Raw genomic sequence first — 20,983 nt, 5'->3', positions numbered from 1 at the left:
CTTGCCCTTCTCTTCCCTTTTTCTTCCTTCCCTCCCTCTCTCCCTCCCTCCTTCCTTCCTTCCTTCCTTTCTGTAAATACTTATTGAGGACAATTAGATATATGTATATCACATAGCAACATATAAATCATAAAGCATATTAGAATATAGCCAACAAGACTAATAAAGAAAATAAGACATTTTTATTATTACCTCCAATAGCGTAGACCATCCCTCCCAGAACTGTTACTCCCAGCCCACTTCGAGCCTGATGAAGTGAAGACACAGTGGTCCAGTACTGGCTAAAGGTGTCAAAACGTTCTACACAGCTGAGGGCTCTGCTATCACTCCAGCGACCCCCCTGCAACCGAGTATATCCACCTAAACAAAAGAAGAAAAGGTAGTAATGAAAATCTAGTGTTCTACATCTAAACATTTAGTATAACTACTATATAACAAGAAATAAATGGTTTAGAAATTACTTTCTCTATATACATATAATGTAATATTCTTAAATTTGCCAATTCCTGAAAGATTGTGGCTTAAATACAGTAAGCAGGTTAGCCTCAGTGTTTTACCACTTGGTCTTGGTTATAAATAGAATATTATATGAAATATAAATCTAGGCACTGCTTATCTGTTAAATTAGGAAAGTTTCATTATAACTTTCATTAATGTCTTTTTCAATTAAAAATAGTAAGTTGAAAGCTCTGTGTGTATGTATGTGTGTGTGTGTGTGTGTGTGTGTGTGTGTTTGTGGCAGGGTTTCGCTCTGTCACCCAGGCTGGAGTGCAGTGATGTGATCACAGCTTACTGCAGCCTCGATCTTCCCCCATCAACCTCCTGATGAAATCCTTGTTTTGACTATACATCCAATTGGCAAAAAAATTTTAAGAAGCACCCAAAAGCATTATACTTAAATATTAATATATATGTAATTATATATATGTAAATTATAAATTATCTCATACATAAGGTACTTACATAAAAACAGTATTACGTATACAGATCTGGACTATATATATGTATCAATATGCTATATATTATATGTATTTTTAAATGCTGATAAACTTTAATGCTTTTTTTTTCTTTTTTTGAGACAGGGTCTTGCTCTGTTGCCCAGGCTGGAGTGCAGTGGTACAATCTCTGCTCACTGCAACCTCTGCCTCCTGGGCTCAAGTGATCCTCCCACTTCAGCTTCCCAAGTAGCTGGGACTACAGGCACACACCACCACACCAAGCTAATTTCTGTATTTTTGTATAAAGACAAGGTTTCATCATGTTGCCTAGACTGGTCTTGAACTTCTGGGCTCACACAATCCTCCCACCTCAGCCTTCCAAAGTGCTGGGATTACAGGCCATGAGCCACCATATCCAGATGTAAGTTTAATGCTTTTTAAAATAAAAATGAAAAGAAGTTGTAATATGTGGCAGGGCACAGTGGCTCACGCCTGTAATCCCAGCACTTTGGGAGGCCAAGGCAGGCGGATCACGAGGTCAGGAGTTCGAGACCAGCCTGGCCAATATGGTGAAACCCTGTCTCTACTTAAAAAAAAAAAATATATATATATATATATATATTTTAAGTTTAAAAACTTGAGATTTATTTTCTTTATTTTTCACAATAATTCAAACTTTTTACTTTTAAAGCAGCACTTCTTTAGTCACTTATTTGATAACTGGATAATCTACGAACTCAAAGGTTTAGATCACAGAATAACAGATATCAAATGAATAGCTATTTCTTTTTAGACATATTTGTCATAATATATAAATGCAGTTTATAAATCTGTAGTCTGTATGTGAAATTAAATATGCCTCTTCAATACACCCACATATTCTAACATGTATAGTAATAACAACAAAATATTAAAAAGGTTTGATCTGGAACACAAATATAATTTCTATTACTTTTTTAAGGGCTCTCACCTACTGCATACAGGTACTTTCTTGCTTTCTTCCGAGGTCGAACCTTAGATGTCTGCAGAAAACTACAAAACTTGTTCTCTTTGGGAGATTTGCATACTTCACAGTACTCTTTCAGAAGTGTTTGTAATGCAACACGAAGATTAAAATCGGATACTCCTAAAGCAATATTTAAAAAGACAATGTTTTAAACAATTTTTAAATAATATTGAAAAAACATTTCTATAAAGATAAGACACATTTAACAATCAATAAATAAAAAATCATCATCGAACAATGGTGTTTGTTTCCTACAATACCAAATATTGGTACTGACTATTTTAAGGAAAGTATTTTCTTCACTAATGAAGAACAAAAAAGGTTGTTGTTAAAATATATGCTTCATATATAAGCAGAATAGCAACTAAAAAATATATATGCTTCACAGTATCCCCCCATGCATAAGAATTTCCAGGCCAGACGTGGTAGCTCACGCATGTAATCCCAGTACTTTGGGGGGCCAAGTCAGGCGTATTGCTTGAGCCCAGGAGTTAAGAGACCAGCCTGGCCAATGTGGTGAATGAAACCTTGCTGCTACAAAAAATACAAAAATTAGCCGGGTGTGGTTGCACATGCCTATAGTTCCAGCTACTCAAGAGGTTCATGTGGGAGTACCACTTGAGCTCGGGAAGCAGAGTTTGCAGTGAGGCAGGATTGCACCACTGCACTCCAGCCTGGATGACAGGGTGAGACTCTGTCTCAAAAATAAAAAAAAAAAAAGAAGAAGAATTTCCAAATAAAGATTGCAAACTGAAACAAGATCACAATTATCTAACAAAATTTAAAAATTAAAATAGCCAAAAATTCTATACTTACAACATAACAAAAAAGATATAAAATTATATCATTAACATTTAAGAATGATAGACAAAGCAAGAAAAATAAATTCTGGTGGCATGAGTACCATATCCTAAAAGGATTATGCATATGATGAGGTAGGTTGTCCTTGCTCAAGGGTGCTTAGCTGAGCAAGTAAACGGGAGGAGAGTCAACCTGTGTTCATTTGCCAAGTTGTAAGACCTGTTCTCCCTGAAAGGGCACTATTTTCTAATTTGCACAAAGGCATTATAAATGCTAGCAAGAGATTGTCTCCTATCCTTCCATCTCTAATCTTTTCTCTGTATCCCAGACAAGAAGCAATATTGAAGAAAAATGGTCAACTAACAAAATCTTGAGAATTCTCACTAATAATAATTTGCAGACAGAATCAAGAGTGAAAAGCAGAACTGAGAAAAGTTGAGGAACAAAATCATTAAAAGGAAAAGTCTTTACAAGACCATCAGTTAAGGTAGAAAGGATCACCTGGATTTGCTCTCTAACAGAACACTGTGGTAGCCAAAGTCCACACTAGTGGGATACATCTCTGGCTAGATTAAGTAGACCCAGATATAATATAAATAACAAGAACTCAATAGAGAGATATCAAAGTCAAGTTCCTAAGTAAGGATCTCAGCCCTAGTGGATCTCTAGTCTTCAGCCACCCTCATGCCTCAGGCTAGAAAGAAGTGGCAAGGGCCAGCACAGGGCCTCATGCCTGTAATCCCACCACTTTGGGAGGCTGAGGTGGGAGGACTGTTTGAGGCCAGGAGTTCAAGACCAGCCTGGGCAACACAGTGAGACCCTGTTTCTACAAAAAATTTTAAAATGAGCTGGGCATGGTGGTATGAACTTTTAGTTCCAGCTACTCTGGAGGCTGAGGAGGGAGGATCACTTGAGCTCAGGAAGTCAAGACTTCAGTGACTATGACTGCACCACTGCATGCCAGTGTGAGTGACAGAGTGAGACTCTGTCTCAAAACAAAACAGAACAAAGGTGGCAAGAACACAACACATAGCCTTCAAATTTTAGACTAGAGAAAACAAAGTAGTTGTACTAGGTAGAAAGAGTGCCAAGGAGAGTTAGTTCTTATATTATCAGCACAGAGTTTTGAACAGAGTTGACATGAACAACAGTTCAGTATGAGCAAGATATCAAGAAAGAGCATATGCCTTATTAAAGTACATCCCAGGGCCAGGTGTGGTGACTCACGCCTATAATCCCAGCACTTTGGGAGGCCAAGGGGGGCGAATCATGAGGTCAGGAGTTAAGAGATCAGCCTGGCCAACATGGTGAAACCCTATCTCTACTAAAAAATATAAAAATTAGCCAGGCATGGTGGCACATGCCTGTAATCTCAGCTACTCAGGAGGCTGAGGCAGCAGAATTGCTTGAACCCAGGAGGCAAAGGTTGCGGTGAGCCAAGATCACGGCCACTGCACTCCAGCCTGGGTGACAGAGCAACACTCCGTCTTGGGGGAAAAAGAAAAAAAGTACATCCCAGGAAAAAGAAGATAAGAGATTGAAGAATTCAGTCAGAAGAAAACATCAGCTACAAATAGACAGACTCCTCGTAAGTGCTTCACACGATACAATTGTTTAAGAATGTAGGTCCTGGCCGGGCACGGTGTCTCATGCCTGTAATCCCAGCACTCTGGGAGGCTATGGCAGGTGGATCACCTGAGGTCAAGGGTTCAAGAACAGCCTGGCCAACATGGTGAAACCTCATCTCTACTAAAAATTACAAAAATTAGCCGGGCATTGTGGTGGGCACCTGTAATCCCAGCCACTCGGGAGGCTGAGGCAGGGAGAACTGCTTGAACCCGGGAGGGGGAGGTTGCAGTGAGCCGAGATCACGCCACTGCACTCCAGCTTGGGCAAAAGAGCGAGACTCCGCCTCAAAAAAAAAAAAGAATGTAGGTCCTACAAAACAAGAGCTCAAATACACATGAGATGCATCGCTAAGAAAACAAAGTAAGAAATGAAATGACAGTATTGTAGAGTTAATAAATTAGAAACAATAGATATGACTGAAAATCAAATTACTGATGTGGAGGAAAGCCTTGAGAAAATAATTGTGAATAGAGAGAAAAAATACTATAATATTAGAAGATGATAAATATGAATGACAAAGAAGTTCCAATAAAAGGAAAAAGACTACCAAATGAAACATTTAAAGTATTTTTATTTGTTTATTTATTTTGAGACAGAGTCTTGCTCTGTCGCCCAGGCTGGAGTGCAGTGGTGCGATCTCGGCTCCCTGCAAACTCCACCTCCTGGGTTCATGCCATTCTCCTGCCTCAGCCTTCCAAGTAGCTAGGACTATAGGCGCCCACACCCACGCCTGGCTAATTTTTGTATTTTTAGTAGAGACAGGGTTTCACCGTGTTAGCCAGAATGGTCTCAATCTCCTGACCTCGTGATCTGCCTGCCTCAGCCTCCCAAAGTGCTGGGATTACAGGTGTGAGCCACCATGCCTGGCCTTGAAACATTTAAAGTATTTAGAAATTTCACACAAGAAAATTTCCCCAAAATGAAGGAAAAACTAAAATTTCAAAGAGAAAAGATACATGGCAGTCTAATGAAAAAATGATCAACTTCAAAACAAATCAAGAATAATGAAACAGAATTCCTTAGACATTCAATCAGAAAAATCAAGTCATGGCCAGGTGCAGCGGCTCACACCTGTAATCCCAGCACTTTGGGAAGCCAAGGTTGGCAGATCACAAGGTCAGGAGTTCGAGACCAGCCTGGTCAATATGGTGAAACCCCATCTCTACTAAAAATACAAAAATTAGCCGGGCATAGTGGTGCACGCCTGTAGTCCCAGCTACTCAGAAGGCTGAGGAAGAAGAATTGCTTGAACCCAGCAGGCAGAAGTTGCAGTGGGCTCAGATCGCACCATTGACTCCAGCCTGGGTGACAAAGCGAGACTTCATCTCAAAAAAACATAAATAAATAAATAAGCAAGTCATTTTAAAAAAACCCAAAATCCAAACTACGCCTTACAAAGTTTGAGGAGAGGAGACACAGGAGAATCATTATAATTCAAGAATATTGGCCAGGCATGGTAGCTCACGCCTGAGCACTTTGGGAGGCCGAGGCAGGCGGATCACCTGAGGTCAGGAGTTCAAAACCAGCCTGGCCAATATGGCGAAACCCCGTCTCTACTAAAAATACAAAAATTAGTCGGGTGTGGTGGTGGGTACCTGTAATCCCAGCACTTTGGGAGGCCAAGGAGGGTGGATCACGAGGTCAGGAGATCAAGACCATCCTGGCTAACACAGTGAAACCCTGTCTCTACTAAAAATACAAAAAATTATCCGGGCGTGGTAGAACAGGATTGTAGTCCCAGCTACTGGGGAGGCTGAGGCAGGAGAATCACTTGAACCCAGGAGGCGTAGGTTTCAGTGAGCCAAGATCACACCACTGCGTTCTAGCTTCAGTGACAGAGCGAGACTCCGTCTCAAAAAAAAAAAAAAATTTTTTTTTTTTTGTAGAGACAGGGTCTCACTATGTTCAGCCCAGGCTAGTCTCAAACTCCTGGTCTCAAGTGATCATCCCGCCTTGGTCTCCCAAAGTGTTGGAATTACAGTTGTGACCACCACGCCGAGCTTACTGTTGTTTTTATATTTCTGTATTACCTAAACTTTTTATAATGAGCATATTCCATTTAAAGATAAGTAAAATCATTCTCTAAAATATAAGAAACAGACATATAATCAAATATCTAATAATATTAAATTGCCTAAATTATTTCAGTTGTAAGTACAATAATATATATACTATGGAAAAAAATCTACACATTTCATGTAATATAACTTAACCATTTAAGATTTTGCTCCCTCTGAATTTTATAGTCTCATTTTTCTATACAAGTTGCTTATATTTTCTCCAATATGATCAAAGAGGAAAAGTTTCAAAGTTGAAAAATATTATGGTTGCCTTAAAAAAAAAAATCAATTTACTTCTCCCTTGATCCTTGCAGTATTTTCCTTCACTGAAATACCACTAGATGATAACTACTGGGTATGCTTAAAAAACACTTCAGGACTTGAATTAGACACTCTTACTGTGTCTAATTATAAATTATAAATTATAATTTTAAAAGGCTGTAGGAGGCCGGCGCGGTGGCTCATGACTGTAATCCCGGCACTTTGGGAGGCTGAGGCAGGTGGATCACGAGGTCAGGAGATCGAGACCATCCTGGCTAACACTGTGAAACCCCGTTTCTACTAAAAATACAAAAAAAAAAAATTAGCCGGGTGTGGTGGCGGGCACCTGTAGTCCCAGCTACGCGGAAGGCTGAGGCAGGAGAACGGCGTGAACCCAGGAGGCGGAGGTTGCAGTGAGCTGAGATCACGCCACTGCACTCCAGCCTGGGCGACAGAGCGAGACTCCATCTCAAAAAAAAAAAAAAGAAAGAAAAAGCTGTAGGAAAACATGTCCCATTTCTAGGGGAAACTGCCTTGCTCCTAGCAGAAGAAATTTCTGTTAGTACTCTGTGTCTGCTACACTTGGAAAAACCAACTCAATCATGAAAGCTTTTGTCCCACTCCTAAATTCTCACCTGATTCATGCCAATGTGTGTCTGGATAATTTCTCTCCCTTGTTTAAGCATTTAAATAGTGTATTCCTATACACAATTAAATAAGGAATAAGATGTATTCCTTATTTGTGAATATACCTACTTGCTAAAATGTATTTGTAACCCCAAAATTAATATAGTAGTCCCCTTATCTGCGATTTTACTTTCCATGGTTTCAATTACCCATTAATATTTCCAAAATATTAAGTGGAAATTCCAGAAAAAAACAATTCTTTTTTTTTTTTTTTTTTTGAGACAGGGTCTGGCTCTGCCACCCAGGCTGGAGTACAGTGGTACAATCTTGGCTCACTGCAGCCTCAACTTCCTGGGTTCAAGTGACCTTCCCACCTCAACCCCATGAATAGCTGGGTCTACAGGCACATGCCACCATGCCCAGCCAATTTTTCTATTTTTTGTAGACACAGGTTTCACCATGTTGCCCAGGCTGGTCTTGAACTCCTAGGCTCAAGTGATCTGCCCACCTCATCCTCCCAAAGTGCTGGGATTACAGGCGTGAGCCACCGTGCCTCGCCCAGAAATAAACAGTTCTTAAGTTTTACATTAGTTTTCATTAACAGCCTAACACTGTAACACAATACCTAGGTCATTCACCTCATTTCATCTTATCACATAGGTACTTTATCATCTCATATCATCACCAGAAGGGTAAGGACAGTATAATAAGATATTTTAAGATAAAGCATATCCATATAACTTTTATTACAAATATGAACATAATTGTTCTACTTTATTATTAGCTATTATTAATCTCTTACTGTCTCTAATTTATAAATTAAACTTTATCATAGGTATGTATTTATACGAAAAAACATAATGTACATTAGGTTCATTACCACCTACAGTTTCAGGCATCCACTGGGGGGTTCTTAGAATGTATCCCCCATGGATAAAGGGGGACTACTGCACTTGTTCTTTTGCAGTCATTCACGGACATGCACAGAGTGGCAAAAAATTTAAATCACCCTACATGTACTTTCTGGGTGAGGTCAAAGTTTCACTCTGCCTTCTCATTTCAGCTCTTATGCTATAAACAAGTATCCTTTTCCACAGTCTATTTAGTGTCATTTTTTTTTTTTTGCATTTTTGTGCTTTTTGTTGGTAATTTTGCTGTTTAAAATGGCCCCTAACCATAATGTTCAGTTGTTACCTAGTGTCCCTAAGTGCAAGAAAGCTATGAAGTGCCTTACAGAGAAAATACCTATGTTAGATAAAGTTTCATTCAGGGATGAGTTATAGACTGGTGGCCATGAGTTCATTGTTAATGAATCAATAATATATAATAAATAAGGTGGTTTTAGACAAAAACCTATATAGGCCGGGCGTGGTGGCTCACACCTACAATCCCAGCACTTTGGGAGGCCGAGGCGGGTGGATCACGAGGTCAGGTGATCAAGACCATCCTGGCTAACATGGTGAAACCCTGTCTCTACTAAAAATACAAAAAATTAGCTGGGCGTGGTGGCGGGCGCCTGTAGTCCCGGCTACTTGGGAGGCTGAGGCAGGAGAATGGTGTGAACCCAGGAGGCGGAGCTTGCAGTGAACCAAGATTGCGCCACTGCACTCCAGCCTGGGCGACAGAGCAAGACTCCATCTCAAAACAAAAACAAAAACAAAAACAAACAAGAAAAAACCTATATAAAACAAGGCTCTATTGACTATGTGACAAAAATGTTGTGACTACAGGCTTGCAGGAACCTAAACCTATATTTCCCCTAGGAGCAATTGTTCAGTATTTGCTAATTCCATGTTTGCAGCAGACTTATACAACATAACTACAGCAAATAACAATCAACTATATATGTAGTAAAACAAGATATCACTCAGAAAAACCTACGAAATTATGTTAACATTGCTAAGAGTGGAGAAAAACTAATAACCCATTATTTTAAATTATGTATTTACAGAATTACACTGTTAATGCTTAGTAGTGTATTTAACTTGTAATAAAATCATTTGTAATTCAATAGCAAACTAATATTTCAGTGCATGACAAGAGTAAAAACTTCAAATCTCAAAACCAGGTCTAAAGTAGCCTGGAGAGCAATGGCACAATCCTGGCTCACTGTAGTCTTGACCTCCTGGACTCAGGTGATCCTCCCACCTCAGCCTCCCAGGCAGCAGCGACTATAAGTGCATGCCACCATGCTGGGCTAATTTTTTGCCCTTTTTTTTTTTTTTTTTTTTTTTGTAGAGACAGGGTTTCACCATGTTGCCCAGGCTGGTCTTGAATTCTTGGGCTAAAGCGATCTGCCTGCCTTGGCCTGCTAAAGTGCTAGAATTACAGGCGTGAACCACTGCACCTGGCCTAAAGTAATTCTTAGAAATAAATTTAAACATCATTTTTCTAATATAAACATAAAAACTATTTTATACTATGGTAAAACATATTTTCAGAATTAAGTTTAGAATCTAAAGATGATTCAAAGACTACTCAGAGGCCATAATTGTATATCAATACCAAATTTATTTTATAATGAAAGGATTTATAGGATTCATTGAGTTTTTTTATTTTTAGTGTATGCATTTTCTCCAAGTGTTAGGTTTTGCTTAATTTTTCAGAGTAGCAAGAGGAAATCTTAACTGAAATAACTGGTTCTGTCAACAGCAGTGGTTATGTTAGTAGCTCTGTCAGTAATTTTTATCTGTTACACTAATCTGCCTTAGTAATCAATCTCAAGAAAGATTTTGATAAAAATAGTGGGTAGAAATATTAAAATACTACTGCTCACCCACAGAACACAAAAGTTGTATCTTACATAATCATTCAATACATTTCAAAAAAAGAAAAAAAAAAAGACTAATCATTCAATAAATGTCTGTTACTGAACCAAAAAATGAAAACACTCTCCCACATTTCAGAGAACACATCACTGGATAATTAATCAACTAATTTGATATATAGCAAAAAAGTTACCTTCTATATACTTTAAAAGTCTCTGAGGAGGTAATAAAGGGAATCGAATTGGGTCTAGCACTTCCACCACATGTTTTCTTCTTTTTCCCAAATCTTTCAGAATCCATTGCATTGCAGCTAAGAAGACTTGGTATTCATCCTCAATGCTAAGCTCTTCACTTCGCAAAATTTTGATCAGCTGATCTTTCGTAAGTGCCAGGAACTCTTCTCCACTATGAACCTCTAAGAAATGGACATGAATGTAGTTTTCTGAGAATTCCAAGAGATCATGGCAGGCAATTTGCTCAGAGAACTGAAAAATTCCAATGCAGTTCAGTGGATCAATTTGTCCTTTCAGAAATTCACAGCAAAGATGAACAACTTCAGTCAACTGTAGCATGTCTGCTGCAATAATCAACTCCTGGACATTATTCACACCTATGTTCACTATACCTAGAGAAGTAGGAAGACAAAATTGCCAATAAAATAAAAACAAACATTGGCTTACCATATTCAAAAAGTATTATACTTGATTTCACTGATAGTTTGATGCCTGCAGAGTAGACAGACGCTGAAAAAGGCAATCAAGGATTTGAGTAAAGAGCACAAAATTTAAACGATAACGATACCTAACACATTTATGAAAAACTTACAATGAACCAGGTGCAGCATTAATTGCTTTATATGCTAATTTAACTCTTATTATAATCCTATGTGGTAGATACTATTATTTTTCTTATTTTCATATTAAAGAAACAGAATCAAAGTTTAAGTAACTTGTCCACAAGTTGCATGGTAAAGCAAGTTGCAAGGTAGGGGTTGACATCAAAGTCCATGCTTTTGCCATAAAAAAAGAAGGAAATCATGTGCTTTACAGCAACACAGATGGAGCTGGAGGCCATGATTCTAAGCAAATTAACACAAGAACAGAAAACCAAATATCATATATTCTCACTCATAAATGGGAGCTAAACATTGCATACACATGGACACCAAGAAGACATGGATACACATTGGGGCCTACTTGAGAGTGGAGGGTAGGAGGAGGGTAAAGATTGAAAAACTACCTATCGGGTATTATACTGATTAACTGGGGGACAAAATTATCTACATACCAAGCCCCCAAGACACACAATTTACCCATGGAACAAACCCGCATATGTAACTCTTGAACCTAAAAGTTGGAAAGAAAAAAACCAAACAACAACAGCAACAACAACAAATAAAGTCTATGCTTTTAACATAAGGTTATATGCATGTAACAGACATTTACTGAGGCACTGGGGAGAGTAAGACAAGGTCTCTATCTTCAATTATGATAAAATGCCAACAATGTTCATTTTTTGTTTGTGCTTGTTTTGAGACAGGGTCTCGTTCTGTTGTCCAGGCTGGAGTGCAGTGGCGCAATCTTGGCCCACTCTCTGCCTCCCGTGCTCAGGTGAGCCTCCCACCTCAGCCTCCCGAGTAGCTGGTACTACAAACACTCACCATCATGATCGGCTAATTTTCTGTATTTTTTTTAGAGACAGGGTTTTACCACATTGCCCAGGCTGATCTCAAACTCCTGGGCTCAAGCAATCCACCCACCTCAGCCTCCCAAAGTGCTGGGATTATACACAACGCTAGTTTTTAATATTAGGAATAACCAATAATCTATAACATAAGAGAAACTATTAAATACTTAACTATGTATACCACTTTCTTTTCCAAGGGCTTCACTTTCTTTTTTTAATTTTTTTATTTTTTTCGAGACAGAGTCTCACTATGTCACCCAGGATGGAGTATAGTGGTGCATCCTTGGCCCACTACAACCAACACCTCCTGGGTTCAAGTGATTTTCCTGCCTCAGCCTCCCAAGTAGCCAGGATTACAGGTGCATACCACCACAACTGGCTAATTTTTGTATTTTCAGTAGGGACGAGGTTTTGCCATGTTGGTCAGGCTGGTCTCGAACTCCTGGCTTCAGGTGATCCACCCACCTCAGCCTCCCAAAGTGCTGGGATTACAGGCGTGAGCCACCACACCCATCCTTTTTTTGTTGTCTTTTTTTTTGAGACAGGGTCTTGCTCTGTTGCCCAGGCTAGAGTACAGTGGCATGGTCTCTGCTCACTGCAACCTCTGCCTCCCAGGTTCAAGCAATTCTCCTGGCTCAGCCTCCTGAGTAGCTGGGACTACAGGTGAACACCACTAAGCCCAGCAAGACTCCGCCTCAAAAAAAAATTAGCCAGGTGTGGTAGCATGTGCGCCTGTAGTCTCAGCTACTAGGGAGGCTGAGGTGGGAGGATTGCTTGAGCCTAGGAGTTTGAGACCAGTCTGGGCAACATAGCCAGACATAATCTCTACAAAAAAAATTTAAAAATTAGCCAGGCATGGTAGTACTCAGGAGGCTGAGGTGGGAGGATAGCTTGAGCCCAGGAGGTCAAGCTGCAATGATCTTGCCACTGCATTCTAGCGTGGGTGACAAAGCAAGACTCTGTCTCACAAAATAAAAAATAAAAGAGGCTGGGCACGGTGGCTCTCACCTGTAATCCCAGAACTTTAGGAAGCTGAGGTGGGTGGATCACTTGAGGTCAGGAGTTCAAGATCAGCCAGGCCAACATGGTGAAAACCCGTCTCTACTTAAAAAAAAAAAAAATACAAAAATTAGCTGGGCATGTTAGTGCAAGCCCATAATCCCAGCTACTTGGGAGGCTGAAGCAGGAGAATCGCTTGAAACTGGGAGGCAGAGGTTGCAGTGAGCCAAGATTGTGCCACTGTACTCCAGCCTGGGCGACAAAGTGAAACTCCGTCACCAAAAAAAAAAAAAAAAAAAAAAAAAAAAAAAGCGTAATATATATTCACTGTGGAAAAAGAACTTTAAGACAGAAAAACTAAAATGAAAAACATATTTTTCCATACACAGACATACATTGTATTAACACTGTAGTGTCTTTCTTCATATAGTTTTTCTCTCTCTCTTTTTGAGACAGTGTCTTGTTCTGTTGCCCAGGCTGGAGTGCAGTAGCATGATCATCACTCACCGAAGCCTCAGCATCCTGGGCTCAAGTGCTCATCCCATCTCAGCCTTTCAAATCTTTTTTCTATGCATATTTGTTGCATATCCTGTAAGACTATACATCGTTTTGGTGTGCCTTCTCTTTCTTTCCCCTTCCCCTACTCCCTTCTTCATCATTCCAGTTGTTTTATTTTATTTAGAGATGGGGTCTCACTCTGTCTCCCAGTCCAGGGTGCAGCAGCTTGATCATAGCTCACTGCAGCCTCAAACTCCTGGATCCTCCCACATCAGCCTCCCGTTAGCTGGGACTAAAGACACAAGCCACACATCCAGCTAATTAAAAAAAAATTTTTTTCCTAGGCGAAGTGGCTCACGCCTGTAATCCCAGTACTTTGGGAGGCCGAGGCAGGTGGATCACTAAGTCAAGAGATCGAGACCATCCTGGCCAACATGGTGAAACCCCGTCTGTACTAAAAATATAAAAATTAGCTGGGGTGGTGGCATACACCTGTAGTCCCAGCTACTCGGGAGGCTGAGGCAGGAGAATCGCTTGAACCTCGGAGGTGGAGGTTGCAGTGAGCTGAGACCACGCCACTACACTCCAGCCTGGTAACAGAGTGAGATTCTGTCTCAAAAAAAAAAAAAAAAAAATTTTTTTTTTTTAGCCTGGGCAACGTAGTGAGACCCTGTCTCTACAAAAAATTTGTTTTAGTCAGGCATGGTGGCACGTACCTGTAGTCACAGCTATGCAGGATGGTGAGATGGTAGCACTGCTTGAGCCCAGGAGATTAAGGCTGCACTGAAGTGTGAGTGCACCACTGCACTCCAGCCTAGACAACAGAGAGAGACCCTGTCTCAAACAAAAATTTTTTTTTTAAGAAATGGGGTCTTGCTATGTTGTCCTGCCTAGTCTTGAGCTCCTGGCCTCAAGCAATCCTCTCACACTGGCCTCCCAAAGTGCTGGGATTACAGGCATGAACCACTGTGCCCCTGTGTACATTCTCTAATGTTATTAAAACTCTTCAAAAACATTTAAGAAATAGTTTTGAGTAAAATAACATATGCTGATTATAAACACTTTGTGGAAAAAAATTACCTACAGATAAATGCTATCAAACATTCTGGTTGCTTTCTCATGTGTAAATACATATAAGTTTTTTTGGGTTTTGTTTCAAACAAAATAGGGGTTTATTTATATCCTGATTTTTTAAATTTTATATATTGTAAACATTCTTCCATAATAGTATACATATATTTTAAGATTTGTTAGATCTCATTTGTGAGATCTATACATGTATCATAATTTATTTAGCCATAAAACCTACTGAGACAAGATTTTATTCAATTATATACTACTATAAATAAAGTCACAGGCCGGGTGCAGTGGCTCACGCCTGTAATCCCAGCATTTTGGGAGGCCAAGGCGGGCGGATCACGAGGTCAGGAGATCAAGACAATCCTGGCTAACATGGTGAAATCCCGTCTCTACTAAAAATTAAAAAAAAAAAAAAAAAAAATTAGCCAGGTGTGGTGGCATGCACCTGTGTCCCAGCTACTCGGGGGGCTGAGGCAGGAGAATCGCTTAAACCTGGGAGGCAGAGATTGCAGTAAGCCAAGATCGCCCCGCTGCACTCCAGCCTGGCTGACAGAGAGAGACTCCGTCTCAAAAAAAAAAAAAAAATCAAATAATAATAATAATGTTACAATAAAATCCTGGTTTGTAAATATGTGCCTGCATCACTAATTAATTCCTTCAGATTCCTAGAAAAGGAGCACTGGGTCATAAGATATGAAATTTTCAGTCACATAATAACATGTTGCTAAATTACCTTCTAGATAAGTTAGATCAATTTATATTTCCACATTAGTGCATGAGTGATTGAACCATTCTTCAGTCAAAGCAACAGGCTCATGTAACATACCTGTGTAAATGAAATCTAGAAGTATCTGAAAGATTCCTGCTTCAATTCCTAGAATCGGTACAACATCTTTTGAGGACTCTTTCATTCCTCCAGTGAACAAAGCTGCAAAGTAAGGACTGCTGGCAGCCAAAACCAGCCGATGAGCTTTAAAACTTTCCTGTCCAACTTGCAGCTGCACATCACAGAAATGCTGTCCATTTCTCATCTTATTGATTTGGGCCAAGATGAGTTGGGCATGTTTATCTGATGAAAAAGGACTATCAGCAGCCTTGGGACAGCCCTCATTAGCCATGATGACGGTAGATTAATTAAAAGGACTGTTGCCCATAATCTGTTACTACCCTGAAAAACAAAATACAAAGAGATCAAGCAACAAAATTTTTTAACATGCTTTCTATTCACACATAAGAAACATTCTCTATACTTAAAATCTACTTAAGGACATAAAACAAACACAAAACAAATAAAGACTAAAGTGTGGTACTATTACTATTTCTAATATGGTTTCAGAGAATGAAATAAGTAGGGAAGCTAAAATAATTGGAGAATGCACAAGAAACGCAACCTGCACTAGAAACTGAAAGATAAACAGTTAATATTAAGGTATGAGGAGAGGACACTTTTTGATGGAGTAAAAAAAATAATAATAAAGCACGAAGACAGAAAGTTAACAAAGCACACATCACAGAGCACACATCACAGACAACAGGAACTTTCAAAAAGCAGTTGTGATCAGTCTAACTGCTTAAAATCATTCAATGTGTACACTTCCCGTAGCACACAAAGCCCTTCGGGATTCTTGTTATAATTTAAGACTCTGTTCAGATATAACTTCCTCCAAGAACCTTTCCCCGTTCCTCCTCTGGAATTGTGGAAATATGGTCCCAAACTCATCTGAGTTTGTTGCTCACCCTAAGCTTATTGGTTTTACATTCTATAGCACAGGTCTACCTTATCAAATACCCTACCACCCTACTCCTAGTGCGCGCACGCGTGCACGCGCACACACACACACACACACACACACACTCTGAAAGCTCCTCGAAAGACAGCCCTTTAAGGGCAGGTACTATCTTTCATAGCTTTAGCACCAGTATATAACATATGTTAGGTTTCCAATGTTTGTGAAATGAATGAGAACAAGGAGAAATAACAATAGCTTAGGTTGGGTTTTTTTTTTTTTTAACTTTTAGCTTCTCCACATATTATGTCAATGGTAACTCTCACAATAATTAAGAGGTGAGAAGAAAAGATAATCTTATCTAAAATGAGAGAAAAGGAAACCGAAGCTCAAAGTTTCCCCAAGGATACAATGTTAGTATGACAGTCTCAGTATCTGAATCCAGGCCTTCTTACTCTAAATCCAGGACTGTTCCACCATATCACACTGCATAGGAATCATTAGGCCACCGGACACATCCTAAATTACTTTTTAAATAAAGAAACGGCTGGGCACAGTGGCTCGCGCCTGTAATCCCAGCACATTGGGATGCTGAGGCGTGGGGATCACTTGAATCCAGGAGTTCGAGACCAACTTGACCAACATGACAAAACCCAGTCTCTTCTAAAAATATAAAAATTAGCCAGGTGTGGTGGATCAGGGCTATAATCCCAGCTACTTGGGAGGCTGAGGCACAAGAATCACCTGAGCCCAGGGGATGGTGGTTGCAGTGAGCTGAGATCACACCTCTGCCCTCCACTCTCCAGCCTGGGCGACAGAGCAAGACTCTGTCTCAAAAAAAAAAACAAACAAAACCATGAGATCCTGTAATATAAGACATATGGAATAGCACAGGGAAATTTAAGATGACTAAGATTTTGTAATTTAGGTATCAATGACAATGGGTAATAAGACTTATAGTGTGGGCTGATGTTAGAAAAAAAATGGTTACGTTTATAGCACTTAAACTTATCAAAGTCAAAATAACAAGGCTGATTATCATCACTTTCTAGGAATTAACTTATTGAGAAATTTGATTGAGAGGTTCAAAGGTAGCTGCTATAACTTCATATCACCATCTACAGAATATCAACATATTACATATAACTAGCATATAAAAGCAAGCAGTGTTTGGGGTGATGAATATGCTAATTACCGTGATTTGATAATTATACATTATATACATGTATCAAAATATCACACGGTACCCCATAAACGTAAATATAAAACAATCATTATGTGCCAAATTAAAAAATATCTATTTTGGGGGACAGGGTCTCACTCTGTCACCCAAATTGAAGTGAAAAATAAATTTTTTAAAGAGGGTGTAAAGGGGCTGGGCACAGTGGCTCATACCTGTAAAACCAGATCTTTAGGAGGCTGAGGCAGGCAGATCGCTTGAGTCCAGGAGTTTGAGACCAGTCTGGGCAACATGGCTAAACCCTGTCTCTACTAAAAATACAAAAAAATTAGCCAGGCATGATAGCACAGGCCTGTAGTCCCAGCTACTCAGGGGAGGCTGAGGTGGGAGGACCACCTGAGCCAGGAAGTCGAGGCTGCAGTGAGCTGAGATAGTGCCACTGCACTCCAGCCTGGACAACAGAGCAAGATCCTGTCTCAAAAAAAAAAAAAAAAAAAGCAGGTGCGGTGGCTCACGCCTTTAATCTCAGCACTTCGGAAGGCTGAGGCGGGTGGATCACCAGAGGTCAGGCGTTCAGGACCAACCTGGCCAACATGGTGACCCCATCTCTACTAAAAAATACAAAAAATTACCCAGGCATGGTGGTGGGCGCCTGTAATCCCAGTGACGTGGGAGGCTGAGGCAGGACAATCGCTTGAACCTGGGAGGCAGAGGTTGCAGTGAATGGAGATGGAGCCACTGCATTCCAGCCTGGGCAAGAGAGAGACTCCGTCTCAAAACAAAAAGGAAAAAGAAAGGGAGTGGGGGCAGAGAAAGCATGTATTTGGCCCTACACAGAAATGTGACCTGGAACCATTATCAACATGACTTGACTGTCAGGCCTTTTCTGTTTGACATTTCTGTCAGCACATTTTGAACCCTAGTTGTTTAATTACAAGGTACCTCCTCTGTCCCCTACTTCAAGGCATCAAGCACAGCCACTGAGCTAAAATGCTGCCTCCTGCTACAAGAAAGAGTTGACTGAATATCCATTCGGGTGGCAGACAACAGAAATACTAGTGTTACCATGCTTCTCAGTAACTGCTGATACCATCCCACTGTCAGAGGAGTAGGAACGTCATCCCAAAAGGTGGCATGTGGAGTGACCATATTTCCAAAGGAAAAGAGCACAATTCTGTGACGTTGCACGCCTCACGTGCCCCAAACTTGAAAAGCAGATTGTTGACTGGGCAAGGTGGCTCACACCTGTAATCCCAGCACTTTGGGATGTCCTGGCGGGAGGATCGCTTGAGTCCTAGAGTTCAAGACCAGCCTGGGCAACATAGCGAGCCCCCCGTGCTTGAGTTGGGGGCCCGACCTAGAGAGCTAGCTCTAAACTTCTGCTACACTAAAAGCTAATAATCGTTACTGCGCTACCTAAAGGTCAGAGAAGGGATCTCAGACAAGGCGACAACAGAGGGACTGGGGATACAGCCTCAGGATTCCCCAGTTGGGGCGGGGGAGGCAGGAGCGGTCCGGACGAGAAGGTCTGGGAAGGGCGACACTTAGACTGTCGGAGGAAGGCCTGCGGCTGCAGGAGGAAAGACAAGGAAATACACAGTTCTAGAGGCTTCTCACACTCCAGTCCTCAGAGGTCCGGAAAGCCGGAGAGAGTAGAAGAGGAAGTTCCCAACCCCGTCACAGACCCGCCCGAACGCAGGGCCTCCTTACCCGCCGCTTCCCCTTCCCTCCGGCGCCCGCTCAGGCCCTGCGTGCGCAGTCGCGACCAACCCCGGCCGGAGAGGGCGGAGAAAACCTGGCGGCGGTGACTAGGCGGGAGTGACTGGGCCGTACAGTCCCCCGAGGACTGGAGGCGAAGCCGGGCGGTGGGAACAGGCTTCTGACGCTTCGCGGGCCCTGGGTTTTCACTGCGCGTGCGCGAGGTTCTTCCGCTAGCGGGAGACGGGGCAGCTGGCGCCTTTCAGTGCCCACTGCTGGGGCCCAGGGCTTCGGCTTGCTTCCCCACGGACCAACAGCCTAGCTGCAAGGCCTCTGCTCCTGCCTGCTGGGGCCGGCTGGCTCGCCCTTTCCATTCCTCTTGCACTCTGATTCTTGTGGTGTCCCAAGAAGGCCGCGGATCTCAGTGTTAAGGAGAGACGAGCCGAACACCTGGCACGGTGCTTCTCTGCCGTTCTTTCGAATCGTTTTCTGAGTCTGCATGACTGAGCCTGGCACTGAAGGGATACTTATTTGGGGGAAGGAAGAACTCAAAAGTCCAGTTTTTTTCACCGTTGACCCTCATGTGTCACATTAGTGGCTTTCAAACTGTTTTGATCCCAGCCTACGGTGAACAAAAATATTTTACATCAAACTCAATACCACATACTTGTGAGTATATATATAGATGTATATATCTAACACAAAATTTTATTTCTTTGTTTTTATTTTTATTTTTTGAGACGGAATTTCGCTCTTGTTGCCCAGGCTAGAATGAATGCAATGGCCCGATCTCGGCTCACCGCAACCTCCGCCTCCTGGGTTCAAGCGATTCTCCTGCCTCAGCCTCTCAAGTAGCTGGGATTGCAGGCATGCGCCACCATGCCTGGCTAATTTTGTATTTTTAGTACAGACTGGGTTTCTCCATGTTGGTCAGGCTGGTCTCAAACTCCCCACCTCAGGTGATCCGCCCGACTCGGCCTCCCAAAGTGTATTTCTTTCTCTTTTTATGAGACAGGGCCTGGCTCTGTCGCCCAGGCTGGAGTGCAGTGATGCCATCTCGGCTCACTGCAGCCTCGACTTCCTGGACTCTGGTAATCCTCCCACCTCAGCCTCCTGAGTAGCTGGGACTACAGGCCTGTGCCACCACCCCCAGGCTATTTTTTTGTATTTTTAGTAGAGACAAGATTTTGCCATGTTGACCAGGCTGGTCTCCAACTGCTGGGCTCAAGTGATCCTCCCGCCTCGGCCTCCCAAAGTGCTGGGAGGCGTGAGCCACCGTGCCTGTCCTGAAACAAAATCTTCACAAAACAATGTTTACATTTACAGCCTGCAGTGCACTAAATTTCTATTTCTTCTTTTCTATTTCATTACCAAAAACTGCTAACACGGACCTATTGTCAGCAAACATTGTCGAAGACTTGGAAATGAGGAAAAGAGAATTCTGGTTGCCCTTTCAGTGTAAGGCTGGAAGGATTTGCATCCATAGGGAGCTCTGACTTTCTATTGACTAAACTATTTCACCAGAAAACTGGTAGTACTTAAAATAATTCTTGCCCATCTGTAGAAAAGATACACCAAAACATTGTTTTATTGACCTGTAACATATTAAGCCATTTTTACCCTTCTTAGCAAATTCATTTAAACATTCCTGATTCTTAGCAAATTCATGCTACATTCCTAAACATCTTACTGGCTCCCTTATAAGTTAATGAGATAAATAAAATATTTGATACTTTTTTTAATATTTGTAAGAGAGTCATGATTTTACTTTTCAGAAAATTATACTTCAGCACTACTAAAATCAATTTCATGACTTACACTGGATTACACCTGTGAAAGTTGAGCATACAAATTGGGTCATTCTTCTCATACCCAACGAAAACGGTGGGAGGGGAAACACTGAGGGCACATTTCATTGCTCAAAGAATGTAATTCTCTGCAACCCTGGCTTCTGAAACTGCCTGTTGTAACCTGAAACCAGTTTTACCCAGTAGCTATTGAAACAACCTGCCATGACTCAAAGAC

The 20,983-nt window shown here is 41.2% G+C and overlaps 1 protein-coding gene across 9 annotated transcripts in view; it reads right to left on the bottom strand.

The window, feature by feature from the left end:
• Positions 1 to 19,410, bottom strand: part of IPP (intracisternal A particle-promoted polypeptide) — a 58,406-nt gene extending 38,996 nt beyond the window's left edge. For 5 of the 9 annotated variants that reach the window (XR_010126441.1, XR_010126443.1, XR_010126440.1 and 2 more), the window contains exons 1-5: positions 18,971 to 19,155; positions 15,180 to 15,521; positions 10,284 to 10,715; positions 1,909 to 2,064; positions 193 to 360 (exon numbers count right to left, since the gene is read on the bottom strand). Coding sequence is in view for 6 of the 9 variants with exons in the window: in XM_054489948.2 (XP_054345923.1) it covers positions 193 to 360; positions 1,909 to 2,064; positions 10,284 to 10,715; positions 15,180 to 15,471 (1,048 nt within the window). In the remaining 3 variants the exon portion in view is untranslated. Of the gene's footprint in view, positions 1 to 192; positions 361 to 1,908; positions 2,065 to 10,283; positions 10,716 to 12,784; positions 12,881 to 13,989; positions 14,088 to 15,179; positions 15,522 to 18,970 lie in introns of those variants that run through there. The other 4 variants (XM_054489945.2, XM_054489947.2, XM_054489954.2 and 1 more) reach the window with 4 other exon arrangements.
• Between the last annotated feature and the right edge of the window lie 1,573 nt (positions 19,411 to 20,983).

Source organism: Pongo pygmaeus, chromosome 1, assembly GCF_028885625.2.
Source record: "Pongo pygmaeus isolate AG05252 chromosome 1, NHGRI_mPonPyg2-v2.0_pri, whole genome shotgun sequence".
Classification (NCBI taxonomy): domain Eukaryota; kingdom Metazoa; phylum Chordata; class Mammalia; order Primates; family Hominidae; genus Pongo; species Pongo pygmaeus.
Note: the sequence above shows the minus strand (reverse complement) of the source record. Positions and strands in the feature narration are given on the sequence as shown.